Genomic DNA, 17,273 nt, shown 5'->3' on the forward strand with positions numbered 1-17,273 from the left:
TGTCATCCGGCTGCTCATCGATATGCTCGACCGGACACCAGTAACATCTCCACTGTGAGACTTGTTACTGTTTTTGCATATTGAATACACCACGGGTAGCTTGCCAGGCTCTGCTGTGCGGGTGAGGTAGCCTTGCCGGGCTCTCCAAGAGGGGCGAAGGAATCAAACCTGGGTCGGCTGCATGCAAGGCAAACGCTCTACCACCGTGCTGCAGCCCAAACCAAATTACACCAACATATTAATATATGTTACTACACTAATATACTTCCATATGTGGGACAGGAGGGACAGCTCAGAGGGCTGGAGCACATGTTTTGCATGCAGGAGCCCTGGGCATTGCATGGCCCCTCCCCCAGCCAAAAAGCCAGAGCATATCTACAGGTAACGTGTGAAACTGCTCGGCTTACATGATGAGCTTACATGCACTCAGTCTCCAGAGACTCTCTCCATATCCGCACCCGCATAAGACCCGCAGTGCACCCTGTTCCTACCTGGCCGCGGTTGGGTGCGTGCAGGTACACCCCCAGACAGAGTCCCATGGAAGAGGAATACGCAAGTCGTAATTTGTGTCCTGTCCCAGCGGTGAGCCGAAGGTCTTTATTTACAGGGACAAACTCCAGCATGTCAGCTACCATGAGGCACATTTGATCCTACTCGGAGAAAAGGATTAGCCAGGTGTCACAGAATAGTCAGGTTAGTAAAACGTCCCCTCAGGCTTTAAAGGATGGTGCCCGGCACTCTACCTAGTTTATCTGCTAAACGCTTTTTGCCCCCCACCCCTCTCCAACAGGTTGTTTTTGTGGGGGGTGCGGAGTGGAAGGCCATGCCTAGCTAGTGGTGCTCAGGGCTTACTCCACACTCTGCACTCAGGAACTACTCCTAGCAGGGGGTGGAGGACCATATGGGATGCTGGGGATAGAAAAAGGGTCAGCGATGTGCAAGGCAGCCCTTACATGCTGCAAAATGGCCCCAGTTTCACCTACAGGATTTAGAAGGATCATGAGAAACTAGCTCTTTAGTCTAGCATCAGGACTGTTTTGTCTGTGGGTCTCTTTACCACTGCTGTGGATGCTGGGGATTGAACCTAAGGCATGCGTGGGAAACATGAGCTTCTACCACTAAGTCACACTCTCAGGCCTATCTGGGAACCTTGGAAACTATTTAGCCAACTGGCATTGTTAAAAATTTTTGGAGGAGGGGATCTTTAGGTCACTTTTGGCAGGGCTTGGGTGGCTGCTCCTGGAAGTGCTCCAGGGACCCCGACCTGATGCTTGTAAGGCATATGCGCAAACTCATGAGCAATCTCTCCAGCCCTAACCAACTTGCATTTTAGTAACATTTTTTCCTCACAATAAAATGATGCAATTTGCTGCCACCTGGATGGAACTAGAATATACCGGGTTGAATGAAATTGGGAGGAGAGATGCCAAGATCACCCTTGACCCCAGGGAGAAGGATGAAGAGGAAATGAAATTGAGCAAGGGAAGAAGCTGAGAAGGGACTTAACGGGTGAAGGTCAGGGGTTAGGGGCCTCGGGTATATCCGCAATGTGGGGGAGTGGCAAAGCTATGTGTCCAAAGCACAAACGCAACAACACTGAGAATAGGAGATCCAAACTACAGCCACCAAACTTGGAAATGGGCCTGTTAAGGTGGCACCTGGGATCACTGCTGGAGGGAAGACGACACTGGTGGTGAGAATGGTGCTGGATTACTACATGCTGAAACTCAACAATCAATAATGGAGTAAATCACGGCTCTAAATAAAAAAATCTATTAAATCAAAAAAATTCTTTTAGGGGCTGGAGCAATAGCACAGCGGGTAAGGCGTTTGCCTTGCACGCAGCCGAACCGGGTTCAATTCCCAGCATCCCATATGGTCCCCTGAGCACTGCCAGGGATAATTCCTGAGTGCAGAGCCAGGAGTAACCCCTGTGCATCGCTGGGTGTGACCCAAAAAAGCAAAAAAAAAAAAAAAAAAAAAAAAAAAATTCTTTTAAAAAAGCGTTTCTCTTAAGCAAAGTGAGTGCTCTGCATTCTATTTCCTTATTTTTGGTTCTTGGGCCCCACCTGGTAGTTCTTAGGGACACCAAGCACACATTCTGTCCAGCCGTGCTCTCCCCAGCCCTATCTTATATATGTAGATCTTTCTATAAGTCTTAATTTTCATAAAATCTGAATAAGGAGAGGAATTAATGAAAATCAAGCTGAACTATCTAAATGTGAAAACTGCCCATAATTCTCCATAGTGACATGGTCATCTTCAACTAAAGCAGCAAGACTGATAGTAGTTCCTGACAATTTGTAGCCCCATTTTTTAGTTTATTTTTTTCTCTTGGCTTCTGGGCCACACCCAGAGATGCTCAGGCTGACTTCTAGCTCTGCACTCAGGAACCACTCCTGGTGAACGTGGGGGAACCATACTGACGTACAAGAATCCAACGTGGGTCAGCCATATGCAAGGTAAGTGCTCTACCTGCTAAACTATGTAATCCAGCCCCTGCAGCCCTGTTTGAATTCGCAGTAATTCTAACGCAGTGCTTACCTTGTAAGACCACATTCGCAGCTTGTGATCCTGGCACAGTGCAAAGATGAAGGCATCACGCTCCATACAATGCACAGCAAGGCTGAGAGGACGATCTGACGGGCCCTGGTCACCCCTAAAAATGGAAGGCCAAGACTGAGAGTGCTCCTACTGCCACCAGCTGACTGTTAGACTTTGCAATTTAAGAGATAAGATGAAATGACAAACACATTTCTTCTTGGGTTATACTGGGCTGTGCTCAGGATCATCCTGACAGGACTCAGGGACCCTATGAGGTGCCGGGGACCAAACCCAAGTAGGCTGCATGCAAGACAAGTGCCCAACCTGCTGTACCATTGCACCGACCCCAAACAAATGATACTTCATTTTCTTTTGGCCCACCCAGCAATGCTCAGGGGTTACTCCTGGCTCTGCACTTAAGAATTATTCCCAGCAGTGCATGGGGGACCATATGAGATGCCAGGGACTAAATCCAGGTCAGCTGCATGCAAAGTAAGTGCCCTACCCATTATACTAATGCTTTAGTGCCAAAAACTGTATTTTAAAACCGAAAAAGAAAAACTCAAGAGTGACGATAAAAGGCAACTTCCTGGAGCTGGAGTGATAGCATAGCAGATAGGGTGTTTGCCTTGCACGCGGCTGACCCGGGTTTGATTCCCAGCATCCCATATGGTCCCCTGAGCACTGCCATTCCTGAGTGCAGAGCCAAGAGTAACCCCTGTGCATCGCCAGGTGTGACCCAAAAAGAAAAAAGAAAAAAAGGCAACTTCCTGGGGGTGGTTGGGGAGACTGGGCTGCTGTCCTTAAGTGGCCTTCAAGAATTTTCTACTTCAAATATGGTGTAAAACTGGGTCTGGTAAACCAGACAGGGCAGTGTGGCCTGGACACTGAGCGAGGGTCTGCTGCCAAAGGCGCTTCTGCAGGAGAGGCGTCAGACCCTAAACGGTGTCGTGCAGGCACCTTGGGGTCAGATGTGGGAAGCACTAGCAGGCAGAACTGTGCAGACAGGCAAAATCCTCAGGCCTCTGACTTTTCACCTGCTGGACACAACTCACCTGATAGCTGTTGGCATCCAGCCGATGAGCAATCGCTGCATCACGGAACTCTGCTTCAGTTCCACCACCGACACCACCCCTGCAAGATTGAAGACACCAATGACATTGCAGAATCCCCAGGACAGGGAGCAAACCCGAGAAAAGCGGGAAGGCGAGAGCTACCAACAAGGCTCCAAGGGCCAGTTACCCGCCTGTTTCTATAGCACAGCAAGGAAATTTGAGAGAGAGTACAGCGGGTAGATGATTGCTTTGCACATGGCAGACCAGGGTTCAATCCCTGACACCTATATGATCCCCCAAGCACCACCAGGAGTGATTCATGAGTGCAGAGTCAGGGATAATTCCTGAGCATCACCAGGTGTGACCCCAAACCAAACCAAATTTGAGGGTTACCTCTCCACATAGATCACATAACTAAAATGTTCTGAAATGTTACTGGGTCAATAAAACTATCAGATTTAGATTCTAAGAGAAACACTTGCATTTGCAAACAGTAACCCACGGGCAGGAGAGTGAGCAGAGAGAGGGTAAGTGCTTGCTTCGCAAGCGGCCAACCTGGATTAAATCCGGGGCCTTGCATATGGTCCAGACAGCCAGGAATGATCCCTGAGCACACCCAGGTGTCACCCATGCCCACACTCCATTAGATAAGCTACCAGTAACCCACCACACTGGTGCTTGGAAGAATCTTTTGGCAAGGGGTTGGGGCGGGGGGCAGACCCAGCCGTGCTTGGCCGTTGCTTGTGGTGGTGACCCTGTGGTACTGGAGCTGGGGCCTGCGCCTGGACATCCTGCATGTGGAGCATGACCGCAGCCTGCTGAGCAACCCCCACGGACCCACCTCATTCTTGGGCTGGGGAGGTAGCTTAAAGGGCTGGCGTGCAGGCTCAGCAGGCGGGAATCACTGGACTGAACCCCGCACTTGGTCCCCCAAGTCCTGGTAGGCAGGACAAGGGGCAGGGCACCTGCCTTCCACACGGCCAACCCGGGCAGGATCCCCAGCACCCATGTGGTCCCCGCCACCAAGCCGTATGAGGAGTGATCCCAGAGTGCAGTGCCAGGAGTAAGTCCTGAGCATGGCCAGGTGTGGCCCAAATAATGCACATATACCCGCAAAAACTCAAAACCTAAAAGCCCCTCAAAGAACAAAAGGCACACTTAAGAGGCCCAGGATACAGCAGTGGGAAGCCTGTGACATTCTCACAGGCCTTATAGTCCAGAGAAGAGGAGAAACCCAGTTTACTTAACTGAGCAGAACAGTAGCGAGTGAATCAAAATATACATAAAGGAGGCAGAAAATGTCACGTGTGCATGATTCTGAAAACGGTGGTCAGGAAGGGTGCCGAGAAAAGTCCTAAATAAATAAGAGAAGGAGCCAAACTGGTGATGGGCCAGCCCCAGGCAAAAGCCCTGAGGTAGGTGTGCCCGGTATGTTCCAAGAACTCCAACAGGCATGTGGCAGTGTGGGAAGGGGGTCTGGGACAGGAAAGAGAAGCCGAAGTGGGAGAGGCAGTGGGGGAACTTCTGTAAGCCAATGTGGGGTCTCGGGGTTCGTCCAAGCTCAGAGCAGCAGAAGAACACGATCCGACTTGCCCACAAACTTTTAAACAAACTGGTCTGCCTGAGAAGCTTCTTTCCTTTTTTAAAATTTTTTTAATTTTTAATTTTTGAGTCACACCCAGTGATGCTCAGGGTACTATAATATAGGTGCTGGGGACTGAACCTGGGTCAGCCACATGCATGCCCTTGCAAACCCCCTCCCCACTGTATGATCGCTCTGGCTCCTACCCGGTAAGTCTCTGCAGTCAAGATAGGTATCTAGGAAGTTAACACAACACAGGCCAGAGACGGTGGTGACCCGCAGCTATTGCTGCAGCTCATGTCCCAATCTGAAGGAATTTGTGTTACAGAGCCTCTGCCTGAGCTGGCGACCAGACAACTTGTCCATATTATAGTCTGCCCCCCGGTCTGTGCCCCAACACGCCAAGGAGCTCACTCACTGCACAAGCTCCCTGCCTGGGAAGAAAGGAGGAGGAGATGTGATCTTAAGAACCTTAGATCTCTCAGGTGGGGGAGGGAGTCGCGGCCATGCAGAATAACAGAACTGGACTTTCAGTTGGATCTCAACACCAGCACTCCCTGTTTGAAAGCAGGTAAACCATGCTCGGTGTCCACTCTTACCAGGTACGTCATAAGAAGGCAGTTTTAGAACAAAGATCCCGCCGGAAGCTGACGGCAGAGCAAACAGAGCCTCGCCGTCACTGCTAAGCCAGGCGGCCGAGGCGGCAGCATTAGGGGCGAGTCCAGGAACGGCTGGAATAAGCTGGTAGTTGCAAGGATCCGAGAAGTCAACTTTCCCAATATCAGTGAACACTGACTGCATTTGATTCTCAGTTAACAATTCCTGGGGCCATAAGGAAAAAAATGAAAAATTATCAAAATCACAATGAATTTTGGGGCAATAGCACAGTGGGTAGAGCATTTGCCTTGCACACTTGGGTTGATTCCCAGCATCCCATATGGTAGGTCCCCTGAGCACTGCCAGGAGTAATTCTTGAGTGCAGAGCCAGGAATAACCCTGTGCGTCGCCGGGTGTGACCCAAAAAGAAAAAAAAAAAAATCACAATGAATTTTGCCCAGTTCCTCTCAATTGCCACAAAACTTTTCAAAGTTGCCAAGCTCAAAAAGAAAAGCTTTGTGGGAGGTGGGAGTGGTGGGTGGGGGGGTTCCGGGCTTGGTGGTTCAGAACACAGAGTCCACACTTTGCACGGCTGCGCCCTGACAGCCCAGCTCTCTGTGCCTGGCAACTCCCCTCTGTGATCCCTGGTGCCACAGCTAATTCAGGCTGTGCCTGCAAGTGTGACCCCGGGCAACCATGCGTATGAACAGCAAAGCAACCCGCGTTAGCATCCCAAGTACCAGCACTGCCACTACACACACACAGTGATTCCATAACCAAAGAGGATGCGAGTGACACAGCCTGGGGTATGTCTGACCCTAGTTATTGTAACAATGAGAACATGTGCGTGATCATTCAAAACAGTAACTCCATGGGCTGGACAGACAGTACAATGGCTGGGGGATTGTTTTGCACACAGCTGATGTGGGTTCAATCTCCAGCATCCAGTATGTCTCCCGAGCACTGCCGGAGAAATTCTTTTTTTAAGGTGGGGGGTAGGCGACTGGGGAAGCCACACCCAGCTGGGCTCAGAGCTGACTTCTGGCTCTGCGCTCAAGGATCGCCAGAAGTAATTCTGGAGTGCAAAGTCAGGAGTCACCCCCAAGCACTGCTGGGTTAACAATGAGGCTGGAGAGAGCACAGGGAACACGGTACTCGCCTCGCATATGACCAAGCCAGGTTTGATCCCTAGCACTGCGTATGATCCCTGGCCTGAACACGACTGGGAGTAAGCCCTAAGCACCACGAGCAGGGGAGCCCCAAAACCAACCACAAAGCTAACTCAGAAGTGCTGAAGAATTGGCTCAAGAGGACTGAGGGCAGGCCACATGCGAGGGAAGCCCGGGTTCCAGGCCCAGCACTGTGCGGTCCCACAAACACGGCACCACGAATAGCTGAGGAACACCCCAAACAAATGCTCACCCAGGGTGTCTGCATCAGCCAGCCATGACTCTGTGGCCATCACCCCCAACACACTCTGCCCCAGAACCACCTCTCCACCGGCCACCCCTCTCTGGGCACTAGACTGTGACGCTCAGCGCACTTACACTCCTGTACATCCGGGACGGGTGCGGCAGGAGGAGCCTGTGCACTGTCTGGTTGGTCACGATCAAGATTATCACGTGATTTTGCGTCTCGGAGATGTGCACCCCGCTGGGCAAGACGCTGCAGTTTTGGAATTTAAGGCGAACGGCATTATTCAACAAGTTCAAGTCGAGGGACTCTTCGACCAGCTCCACAGACTCTCCAGAGACCTTCCTGTTTGTTAAAAAGAGATACATTATTAGAGTTGCATTACTTTCTTTCTGGCCTTTGAACTGAAATACTCAAAACAAGAATTAAAATTTTCACGAGACCTCTGTCCACTGGAAAACTAGAACTGGGGGTGAATACTTCAGACCAACTTTGGCATACGCTAAACCGTTATAGCATGCAGACTTCCAGAAAAGCATGATGGAAGATTTAAGTCTTCTGTGGGGTTCTCTTTTAAGTGAAAGCATCCCCAATCTTGGCAGTGCATCTATTTCACTGTATCACTGTCATCCCTTTGTTCACTGATTGGCTTGAGCGGGCGCCAATAATATCTCCATTTGTCCCTGCCGCGTGCTAGTGTAACCTGATGGCGTATTGGGGGCTCTTTCAGGATCAAGCAAATGAGGACTGTCGTTGTTACTGGTTTTGGCATATGGAGTACGCCACAGGTAGCTTGCCAGGCTCTGCCGTTCAGTGCATCTACTTAGGATATTTAATGTAGTCAAAGTCCACGACAATGAAAACGTACACCCTTCCCCACCCATTAGTTGTGTGGACAAGACTCCAAGATTACCTCTGCATGGATGGAAAGCAATGCTATTTCCGCTTAGCTTTCCTTCTTCTTGTTCAAGGGAGAAGGGGATCTTTCCCCCGAAACGTCACGTGATTAGCTTAGAAACACAAACAGCACTTTGCTGGAGAATGCCCCGCAGTCCCGTGGCCTCAGTTCCCTATTTCTCACATCCTTCCCCCCAATCAAGCCAATTCATGGTCAATCTCTTTATGTAGCATTCTTCCTGCACCCATGGCACCTTCAAGGGTCTTCAAACATACTCCTCGGCCTTTCTGCACCCATTCCTATCACGTGCTCCCCTATTCCTTCACCTACTTCTACCTCTTACTCTTCAACCTGTCCTCTTTCCAAGGTCAATACAACCAATCTCACTGGACTCTTCAGTCCGTCTCCCTTGACTCTTAGCATTCCGCCTCCCTGACCATGCCTCCTGCTCCCTCTTCTGTGGACTGCTCGGGTGACACACTCTCCTGCCAAGGCCCTGCGGTGCTGGAGCCTTTCAATGCTCCGGGGATCACGTGATGCCAGAGCCTGAACCCAAGACTCATGGGCCCTCCCAACAGTCCAATCTCCCAGCTCTGTGGTTATTGTCTCCCTCCTTAGATACTTTGTCTGCTTTGTGGCCTGCTAAATATTACCTAAACATTGAACGCAACACAGTAGATCTTCAAAAATGTTTCACTGCTGCAGCCCTGCAGGGGGGGGAGGGGGGCTACCGGGGATCAAATTCCGAGCCTTATACATGCTGGGCATATACTCTCACACTTGAACCATGTTCCCGGCCCCTCAAAATGTTCTTAAAGAAACAGGACATGCACCTCTAACACATTCTCTCTCCCAGACTCACCCCTGTACATTCCAGGGCTTACCTAACACTTTCAAAGAGCTGCTAAAGGTACTTCAGATTCAGTGGGTACAAAAACTATTCGTGGAGTCACAGGCATAGCTTGGTGGAAAGAGGATACGAGGCTGAGTTTGACCCCTCAGCAGCAAACTTCGTCCCCACACGTGATCACCCCACCCCCATTGCAATCATGTGAGCCTACAGCCCATGTACCACCATGAAGAACTGCTGGGCAGGAGAAATAAAAATAAAGCGAAAGAAAAGCATCATTCACATGGACCCCAAGCCCATCTGCAACGTGCCAGTAAAGGGCAGCCTCTCCGCCCAGTCTGGAGCCAGTGACTCTGGACACGAGCAGTGTCCTTACGCCTTCCACTGCCCTCACTGGGCTCCAGCCCCACAATGGTGCTCATCAAGAGACACCAAGTTGACTCACTCAGTGTAGCCTGAATTAAACTCCTTCCCCTTCTCTAGCCATGCCCACAAACGAACCACCAGCATCTCACAAAAGCAAACTGTTCTTCTGTACTAGACCCGTCTGCCCAAATCTATTTTCCACAAAGCAGACTAATTTTTTTTAATTGTATCACCGTAAGATAGTTACAAAACTTTCATGTTTGAGTTTCAGTCACACAATGATTAAACACCCATCCCTCCACCAGTGCACACTCTCTACCACCAATGTCCCCAGTATACCCCCCCTCCAACCCTCCCCCTGCCTCTACGGCAGACAATTTCCCCCCTTATGCTCTCTCTACTTTTGAGCATTATGGTTTGCAATACAGATACGGAGAGGCTATCGCGTTTGGTTCTTTCTCTACTTTCAGCACACATTTCCCATCCCGATCGATTCTTCCAACCATCAATGACTTAGTGACCTATATTCCATCGCCTTCTCCCCTAGCTCTTGAGACAGGCTTCCAACTATGGAGCAGTATTCCTGGCCCTTGTGTCTACTAAAGCAGACTGATTTCTGAAGGCTGCAATTTGAGTCATGCTAGCAACCCTTGAAAACCCTTTAGTGGGTTTTTACTGTACCTAAGATCAGCGTCAAAACTTTTTTTTGTTTTGGGATCAAATCGGCAATGCTCAAGGCTTACTCCTAATAGGCTCAGGGGACCCTTGGGGTGGTGGGGATTGAACCCAGGTCAGCTGTGTGCAAGGCAAACGCCCTACCCGCTGTCCTATTTATTGTTCCAGCCCTCAAAAACCTTTAAAGCGGCCCGAGTGCCCGTGCTCTAAGTCTTGCTGACCTTTCCCTGTCCTGGCAGCTCTCACACTACGTTGACATCACGCACTGCACTTAAGCTGCAAGGGCCTGCAGTTCAAGCCTCAAACCCACCCAGTTCTTTCAGTCCTGGGCTTTGGAAAGTGGGGCTCTGCTTGCCGAACTGCCTTCATCCCCAACCCACCGCGCCAGGCTAACCTCTCAGCTTTCCGGCCTCAGGTGAAATGCAAAGGCCTCCTCTGTCCTCCCGCTAACACCACAGGGTCTGCCCATTAGCTGCTCACAGCCCCAACACCAAGGCACTCTTAGGTCTTTCTAGACCTCTACCCTTTTCCTTCTTAAAATGACATCACAAGAGGCATGATGGAAATGGTGACTGTGGGGCCTGAGAGACAGCACAGGGGTTGAGGTGCTTGCCTTGCATGCCAGTCAACCCCAGTTGGATCCCCAGCACTGCATACACTCCCCCAAGCAGGAGTGATCCCTGAGCAATGAGCCAGGAGTAGCCCCCGAGCAACAGCAGGGTGTAGCCCCAATGGCACCCTCCTCCAAACAAAAACAAGAAAACACAAAACGGGTTCACGTTGACAGGTGGTTTTCTGGGTTTATATCTGCCACTGGACTCCACACCAGGCTGTTTTCACTCGGGGCGCACCAGAGGGGGGCGGATGAGAGCCCTCCCCGCCCCAAGGGACCCAGTCCCAGCAGCCGACATCCACAACCCAACTGCCGCCACGCTCCAGGCCACTTTCCACACGCTCAGGCCGAGCTTCACATATGAGTGGACATACTCCTAAACCGCACGACTGCAAAAATGGCCACGCGACATACCATAACATACTCCCTACTCATTTTTCATAATTACAACATATTTGATTGGAGGCAAGATGGTGCCGAGGCCACCTGAACCCCTCGTGCTCTCCCGAGCCTGGCTCACCATCTTGCCTTAGACAATGTGCGGCTCAGCACGCCAGGCATGGAACGCTACACCTGATTCCTGATGGACATCGCCAGCTGTTTTGCAAGATTCGGACAGGATGGCATCGGTGGGGAACAGAGAAACCGCAGCGGCCAGTGCGCCTAGTGGCTCATCCACTGTGGGGTGCTGCCAGCCAACCACCGGGTGGACCTGGCACAGACCCTCTGAGATAAGGTCCTACTCTGCCAGCAGCTCAATAACCTCCAGGCACACTCCATCAATCTCAGGGAGATCAACCTGAGGCCGCAGATGTCCCAAGTGCTGCCCAGAGACGCAGAAAGGTGCGTGTTTGTCAGTGTGCAGATCCTTACAACATGCCAGGCGACCAAAAGCTTACATCCGGTAGACTGGGAACATCTGTAAAAGCCTCTACCTCTCGGAGAGCCCCACAAGCTACCTAAGAGTATCCATCGCCTGCATGACAGAGCCGGGCAAGCTACCCATGGCGTACTGGATATGCCAAAAACCGTAACAACGAACGAAGGTCCTCATTCCCCTGACCCTGAAAGAGCCCCCAACACGCCATCGGGCTATACTAGCACGCGACGGGGACGTTACTGGCGCCCGCTGGCCCAAATCCAAGAACAACGGGTTGACAGTGATACAGTGACAGGGATACATGATATCCCGCCCTCCGCGACATTTCCTCGGCTTCCTACTCTGCCTGGGCAGCACCGCTCCTAAGGTTCAGATCCAAGTAGAAGACGCCCTCTCCGCCCCCCACCCATCCCACCCGCTGTCCTGACCGCCTAAGACAACGGTCACCTGGGGGGTGTGCGGCGGGCGCGACCCGCCCCGCCCTGCGCCCCCCCCTCCCGAGGCGCCCCCCGCGGCACTCACCAGTGAATGAACCTGTTCCTGGTGACGGAGAAGAGCTGGCCGCTCTCCGAGTAGCAGAAGCCGCCCGCGCTCTCGCTGTGCTTCCCGCCCGGCGCGCTCGCGGGCCCTGCCAAGACACGGGCGGGCGCTCAGCCTGCGCACGTGGGCCGGGGGGTGTGGGTGCGGACGGCAGGACGGGGGCTCCCGGGCTGACAGCGCGCGCCGGGCCGGGGGGGGGGGAGGAGGGGCAGCCCCCCGGGGGGATCCCGCGGCCTCCGGGCCTGGGACACTTTTCCCCCCCACCCCAGGATGCGCCGGGGGCGGGGAGGGGGACGGGGGCGGGGACCGAGGGGGCGAGGAGGCGGCTCGGGAAGGACCAAGCCCGCGCAAGCCGGGGGGCTGCTTCCCTACCACTGCCGCACACGGTGAGCTCCCGGAAGCGCCGGGGCCTCTCGCGCTCGGCGCCGCTCAGCTCCACGAAGCTCCGTTCCAGGGCTCCCGCCGCCGCCATCTTCGCGCCGCCGCCGCCGCCGCCGCCGCAAGGCACGACGGGACGCGGGCGGCGCCGGCACGCGCGTCACTTCCGGGGGGCGGGGCCCCGCGCGCCGGGAGACTCTGGGCGCCTGGACCGGGCGAGGAGGGGGGCGCACCGGGGGCTGCGCGTTGGATGAGGCGTGGGGGGTGCGACATAGGGGCACCGAGGGGTCGCCCCTCTTCCTGAGGAGCCGTAGCTCGGCCGTCTAGGAGGCGTCCGGGCTGCGGAGGGGGGCGGTGCCCTGGTTTTTGGCGGCCTCGGGGCGTGGGGCGGGGCCGGGTTTGTGTCCTTTTTGAAAGCGCGGGCGCGGGCGGCGGCGGGGCCGGGCGCAGGGGCGCCCCCTGCCGGGCGCGAGCTTTGCGCGCACCTGCCCCGGCTTCGATGGGGTGTGGGCGGCGGGTCGCGAGGTCCGAGAATGGGCAGAGCGTGCAGAGCCCTTTGGGGTTGGGGTTTGTTTTTGCGTTGCAAACGGTCCAGCCTCCTTCCACAGCGGTGTTGCAAGCGGCGGAAGTGATCGCATAAAGAAAGGCCTCGCGTGCGTGCACGCAGTGAACGTGTCTCTCCTTCCACTCCTGATCTGATAATGGGGAAATATTTTGACTTCATGCACGTCTCTGGGCAGACAGGAGTCTGGATATGAAGGAAAGCGTTGTTGTTGTTGTTGTCTTCAGTTCCCTGCATGAAACCCAGGGAGGACCACCTACATGTAACAAGTATGCGCACCCACCACCTCCAGCAGCATCCCAGACCTTTAGAGGAGATTTGAAAAATAAAATGAAATTCAGGGATCTGAGAGATAGATACTACAATTCGTAAGGAGCTTGTTTGCCGTGCACGCCACCAACCCTGGTTCATTTCCTCACACTGCATATGGTCTCCTGAGCCCGCTAGGAGTGATCTTTGAGGGTTGCCGGATGTAAAACAGTTCTACCCAGCTTTTGTTAAATACTTTTTACTAGGACCTGTGTGTGGGGGGGGGGGAGAAAGAGGAGCGGGAGGGAGGAAGGGAGTGATGGAGCTAAAAAAATTCAGCACCTGCTTTTTTTTTTTTTTTTTTTTTTTTTTGCTTTTTGGGTCACACCTGGCAATGCACAGGAGTTACTCCTGGCTCTGCACTCAGGAATTACCCCTGGCCATGCTCAGGGGACCATATGGGATGCTGGGATTTGAACCCGGGTCGGCTACGTGCAAGACAAATGCCCTACCCGCTGTGCTATCTCTCCAGCCCTTAGCACCTGCTTTGTATGTGGAAGACTGGGGGCTCAAAAAATAAGAATCATGGACCCAGAGCGATAATACAGCAGGTAAGGTACTAGTTTTGCATGTGGTTGACCCTGGTTCAATCCCAGCACCTTATATGGTCCCCTGAGCACTGCCAGGAGTGATCCCTGAACACAGAGCCAGGAATAAACCCCGAGTATTGCTGGGTGTGCCCCCCTTTAAAAAAAAAACGGGGCTGGAGCAATAGCACAGTGGATAGGACGTCTGCCTTGCACGCAGCCAACTGGGTTCGATTCCCAGCACCCCACATGGTCCCCAAGCACTGCCAGGTATAATTCCTGAGTGCAGAGCCAGGAGTAACCCCTGTGCATCACCGGGTGTGACCCAAAAAGAAAAAAAAAACCCAATAAATACTTATATTATTAGTTCTTGTTACTATTGGTGACCACATTCTTCTCTGTCATTCATTGATCCATCCTGTTTTGATCTCTCACCTTTTTTCAGTTTGTTCTTAGGAAATCAACCCTAGCACTTTTTTTTTTTTTTTTTTTGCTTTTTGGGTCACACCTGGCGATGCACAGGGGTCACTCCTGGCTCATGCACTCAGGAATCACCCCTGACGGTGCTTAGGGGACCATATGGGATGCTGGGATTCGAACCTGGCTTGGCCGCATGCAAGGCAAACGCCCTACCCGCTGTGCTATCGCTCCAGCCCCCAGCACTTTGAATTCAGGTGTGATCTGAGGAGGTCCTGAGTGGCACCGGAAAGAGTAGATTTGGGGGACTTGAGTGCTGATATAGAGATCAGGCTCTTGCCTTGTATGTTGCCAACCAGGATTCAAACTCAGGCACCCCATATGATTTACCCAGTCCCACCAGGAAATATTTGCAAGCACAGTGCCAAGAATAAATCCTGGGTGTGGTCCCCTCCCTAAAAAAAGTACATTTGGGGCAGGAGTGATAGTACAGCGGGTAGAGTGTTGGCCTTGCATGCGGCTCACCCAGGCTGAATCCCCGGCATCCAATTTGGCCTCTGAGCTCCACCAGGAGTATATTTCTGTGTGCAGAGCCAGAAGTAACCCCTGAGCATCACCTGATATGCCCCCCTCCAATAAAAGTGGATTAGAGTCTGCCCAGATAAGATCCAGAGCTGCCTCGTGCGAAACGGACCCTCTGCTCCTAAAGACTATATCCCGAGAGGTCTTCTAACCCATTTTGGCACCAAGAGCGGCTTCTTACAGAAATGCATCTAGACTGTGAACTGAGCTAAAATATCAGAAATCCAAAAATCCAATAGAGTCTTCATTCTCAGCAATGGAAAACAAATTATTAAATGATGCCTTTTCAGCCGGCCTGATTGTTGGGGGAAAATTCCAAACAATAATAGTGAGTTCTCTATTGAAATATTGAATGTATTCAAAGTATAGAGAGAATAAAGTGAAGATCATTAGCTACTCGGGTAGGGGGTGGGGGTATATTGGGGTTTTTGGTGGTGGAACATGTGTACTGGTGAAGGGATGGGGGTTTAATCATTATATGACTGAGACTTAAACCTGAAAGCTTTGTATTTTTTTCACGGTGATTCAATAAAATAAAATTTAAAAAAGTGGATTAGAGTAGGGCTGGACAATAGCACAGCGGGTAGGCATTTGTCTTGCACACAGCCGACCTGGGTTCGATTCCCAGCATCCCACAAGAGAACCAGCACTGCACTCACACCTGCCGTCCTCCTGCATATAAACAGCCCAGCTTCACAGCAACCTGACTCATCCCAAAGAGACACCAAGCCGCTGAGTCATCCCAGTTCCATAGCTCCTGGAGCGCACGGCCACGACAACTCCAAATTTCACAGCGCTGACAGCCCAATAGGAGCACAGATAATTAGATAGAAAAATTAGATGGAAAAGTTTCATAGACGCCCAATCAGTGAAAATAATGACACAGAAGGCTCAACTGGCACCTAACAGCTCAGTAAATCATCAATGACTTTTGTAGCACCATTGGGAGATTTATGCTGGAACAAGCAATATGTTGTAAATTATCATGTGCCTGTGAAGAGGCTTGGCGGGTGGGTGGGCAACTGGGGACGTGGGTGAAGGCAAGGTCACACTGTTGGAGGGATTGGTGTTGGAACACTGAGCAACTGAAATAACTGTACCATGAGCAACTTTGTAAATCACAGTGTGCTAAATAAAATTTCAATCAAAAATTAAGTTGCTGGGCGCAGCATAAGCACCTTCACCATGATGCCTTTTTTGGTGCTCGGACCGTATAGGATGCTGGGGATTGAACCCGGGTCTGCCACAGACAAGGCTAGGCCCTAACCACTGTACTATCTCTTTGATCCGTGGATGAGGATTCTTTTTTTTTAATTGAATCACTGTGAGATACAGTAACAAAGCTTTCATGTTTGAGTTTCATTCATACAATGATTGAACACCCATCCCTTCACCAGTGTACATTTTTCCACCACCAATGTCCCCAGTATCCCCCACCCCCCACCTTACCCCTACCCCTGCCTCTATGGCAGACAATTTCCCTCTTCCTCTCTCTCTACTGTATGGTTTGCAATACAGATACTGAGAGGCCATCATGTTTGGTCCTTTATCTACTTTCAGCACACATCTCCATCCTGAGCAATCCCTCCAGCCATCATTGACCTAGTGATCCCTTCTCTATTCCATCTGCATTCTCCCCCAGCTCATGAGGCAGGCTACCAACCGTGGAGCAATCTTCCTGGCCCTTTTCTCTACTGTCCTTGGGTGTCTGTCTCATATTGTGTTATTTTATATTCCACAAATGAATGTAGTCATTTGGGGCTGGAGCGATAGCACAGTGGGTAGGGCGTTTGCCTAGCACGCAGCTGTCCCGGGTTCGATTCCCAGCATCCCATATGGTCCCCTGAGCACCGCCAAGGGTAATTCCTGAGTGTAGAGCCAGGAGTAACCCCTGTGCATTGCCCAGTGTGACCCAAAAAGAAAAAAAATGTAGTCATTCTATGTCTGTCCCTCTCTTTCTGACTCATTTCATTCAGACACTCTCCATGACCATCCACTTATAAGCATATTTCATAATTTAAATGACGATTCTTAAGCAGAACTCGCATTTAAACCTATTTTCTGAATCAGTATTTCCAGATCGAAAGACCCTAGCATTTCTCTCTTGGCCAGAAATGTAGCTCAGTGATGGAGCACTTAGCTTGCCTGTATGAGACCTTTGGGTTCAATCCCCACCACTACAAAGACCACCATCAAAATCAGAACCAGGAGCTCCAACATTTCTCTTTCACTGAATAAAGCACTCTATGCTGAATGCAATTGAGCTTACATATTTTTTTTTAAATTTATTTATTTACTTACGTATTTGCTTCTTGGGTCACACCTGGTGATGCACAGGGGTTACTCCTGGCTCTGCACTCAGGAACCACTCCTGGCGGTGCTCAGGGGACCATATGGGATGCTGGGAATCGAACCCAGGTCGGCCGTGTTACATATTATTTTTTAAAAAAGTGAATCTAGGGGCCGAAACAATAGTACAGCAGGT

General features: G+C 51.6%; 1 protein-coding gene across 1 annotated transcript in view; it reads right to left on the reverse strand.

Moving 5' to 3' along the window:
• The window catches only part of NUP160 (nucleoporin 160), a 54,896-nt gene extending 42,378 nt beyond the window's left edge, over positions 1-12,518 (reverse strand). The window contains exons 1-7 of the mRNA XM_055143252.1: positions 12,386-12,518; positions 11,996-12,101; positions 7,326-7,536; positions 5,781-6,003; positions 3,600-3,678; positions 2,545-2,659; positions 492-650 (exon numbers count right to left, since the gene is read on the reverse strand). Coding sequence (XP_054999227.1) covers positions 492-650; positions 2,545-2,659; positions 3,600-3,678; positions 5,781-6,003; positions 7,326-7,536; positions 11,996-12,101; positions 12,386-12,485 — 993 coding nt within the window. The 5' untranslated portion in view covers positions 12,486-12,518. The remainder of the gene's footprint in view (positions 1-491; positions 651-2,544; positions 2,660-3,599; positions 3,679-5,780; positions 6,004-7,325; positions 7,537-11,995; positions 12,102-12,385) is intronic.
• Between the last annotated feature and the right edge of the window lie 4,755 nt (positions 12,519-17,273).

This window comes from Sorex araneus, chromosome 6 (assembly GCF_027595985.1).
Source record: "Sorex araneus isolate mSorAra2 chromosome 6, mSorAra2.pri, whole genome shotgun sequence".
NCBI lineage: Eukaryota > Metazoa > Chordata > Mammalia > Eulipotyphla > Soricidae > Sorex > Sorex araneus.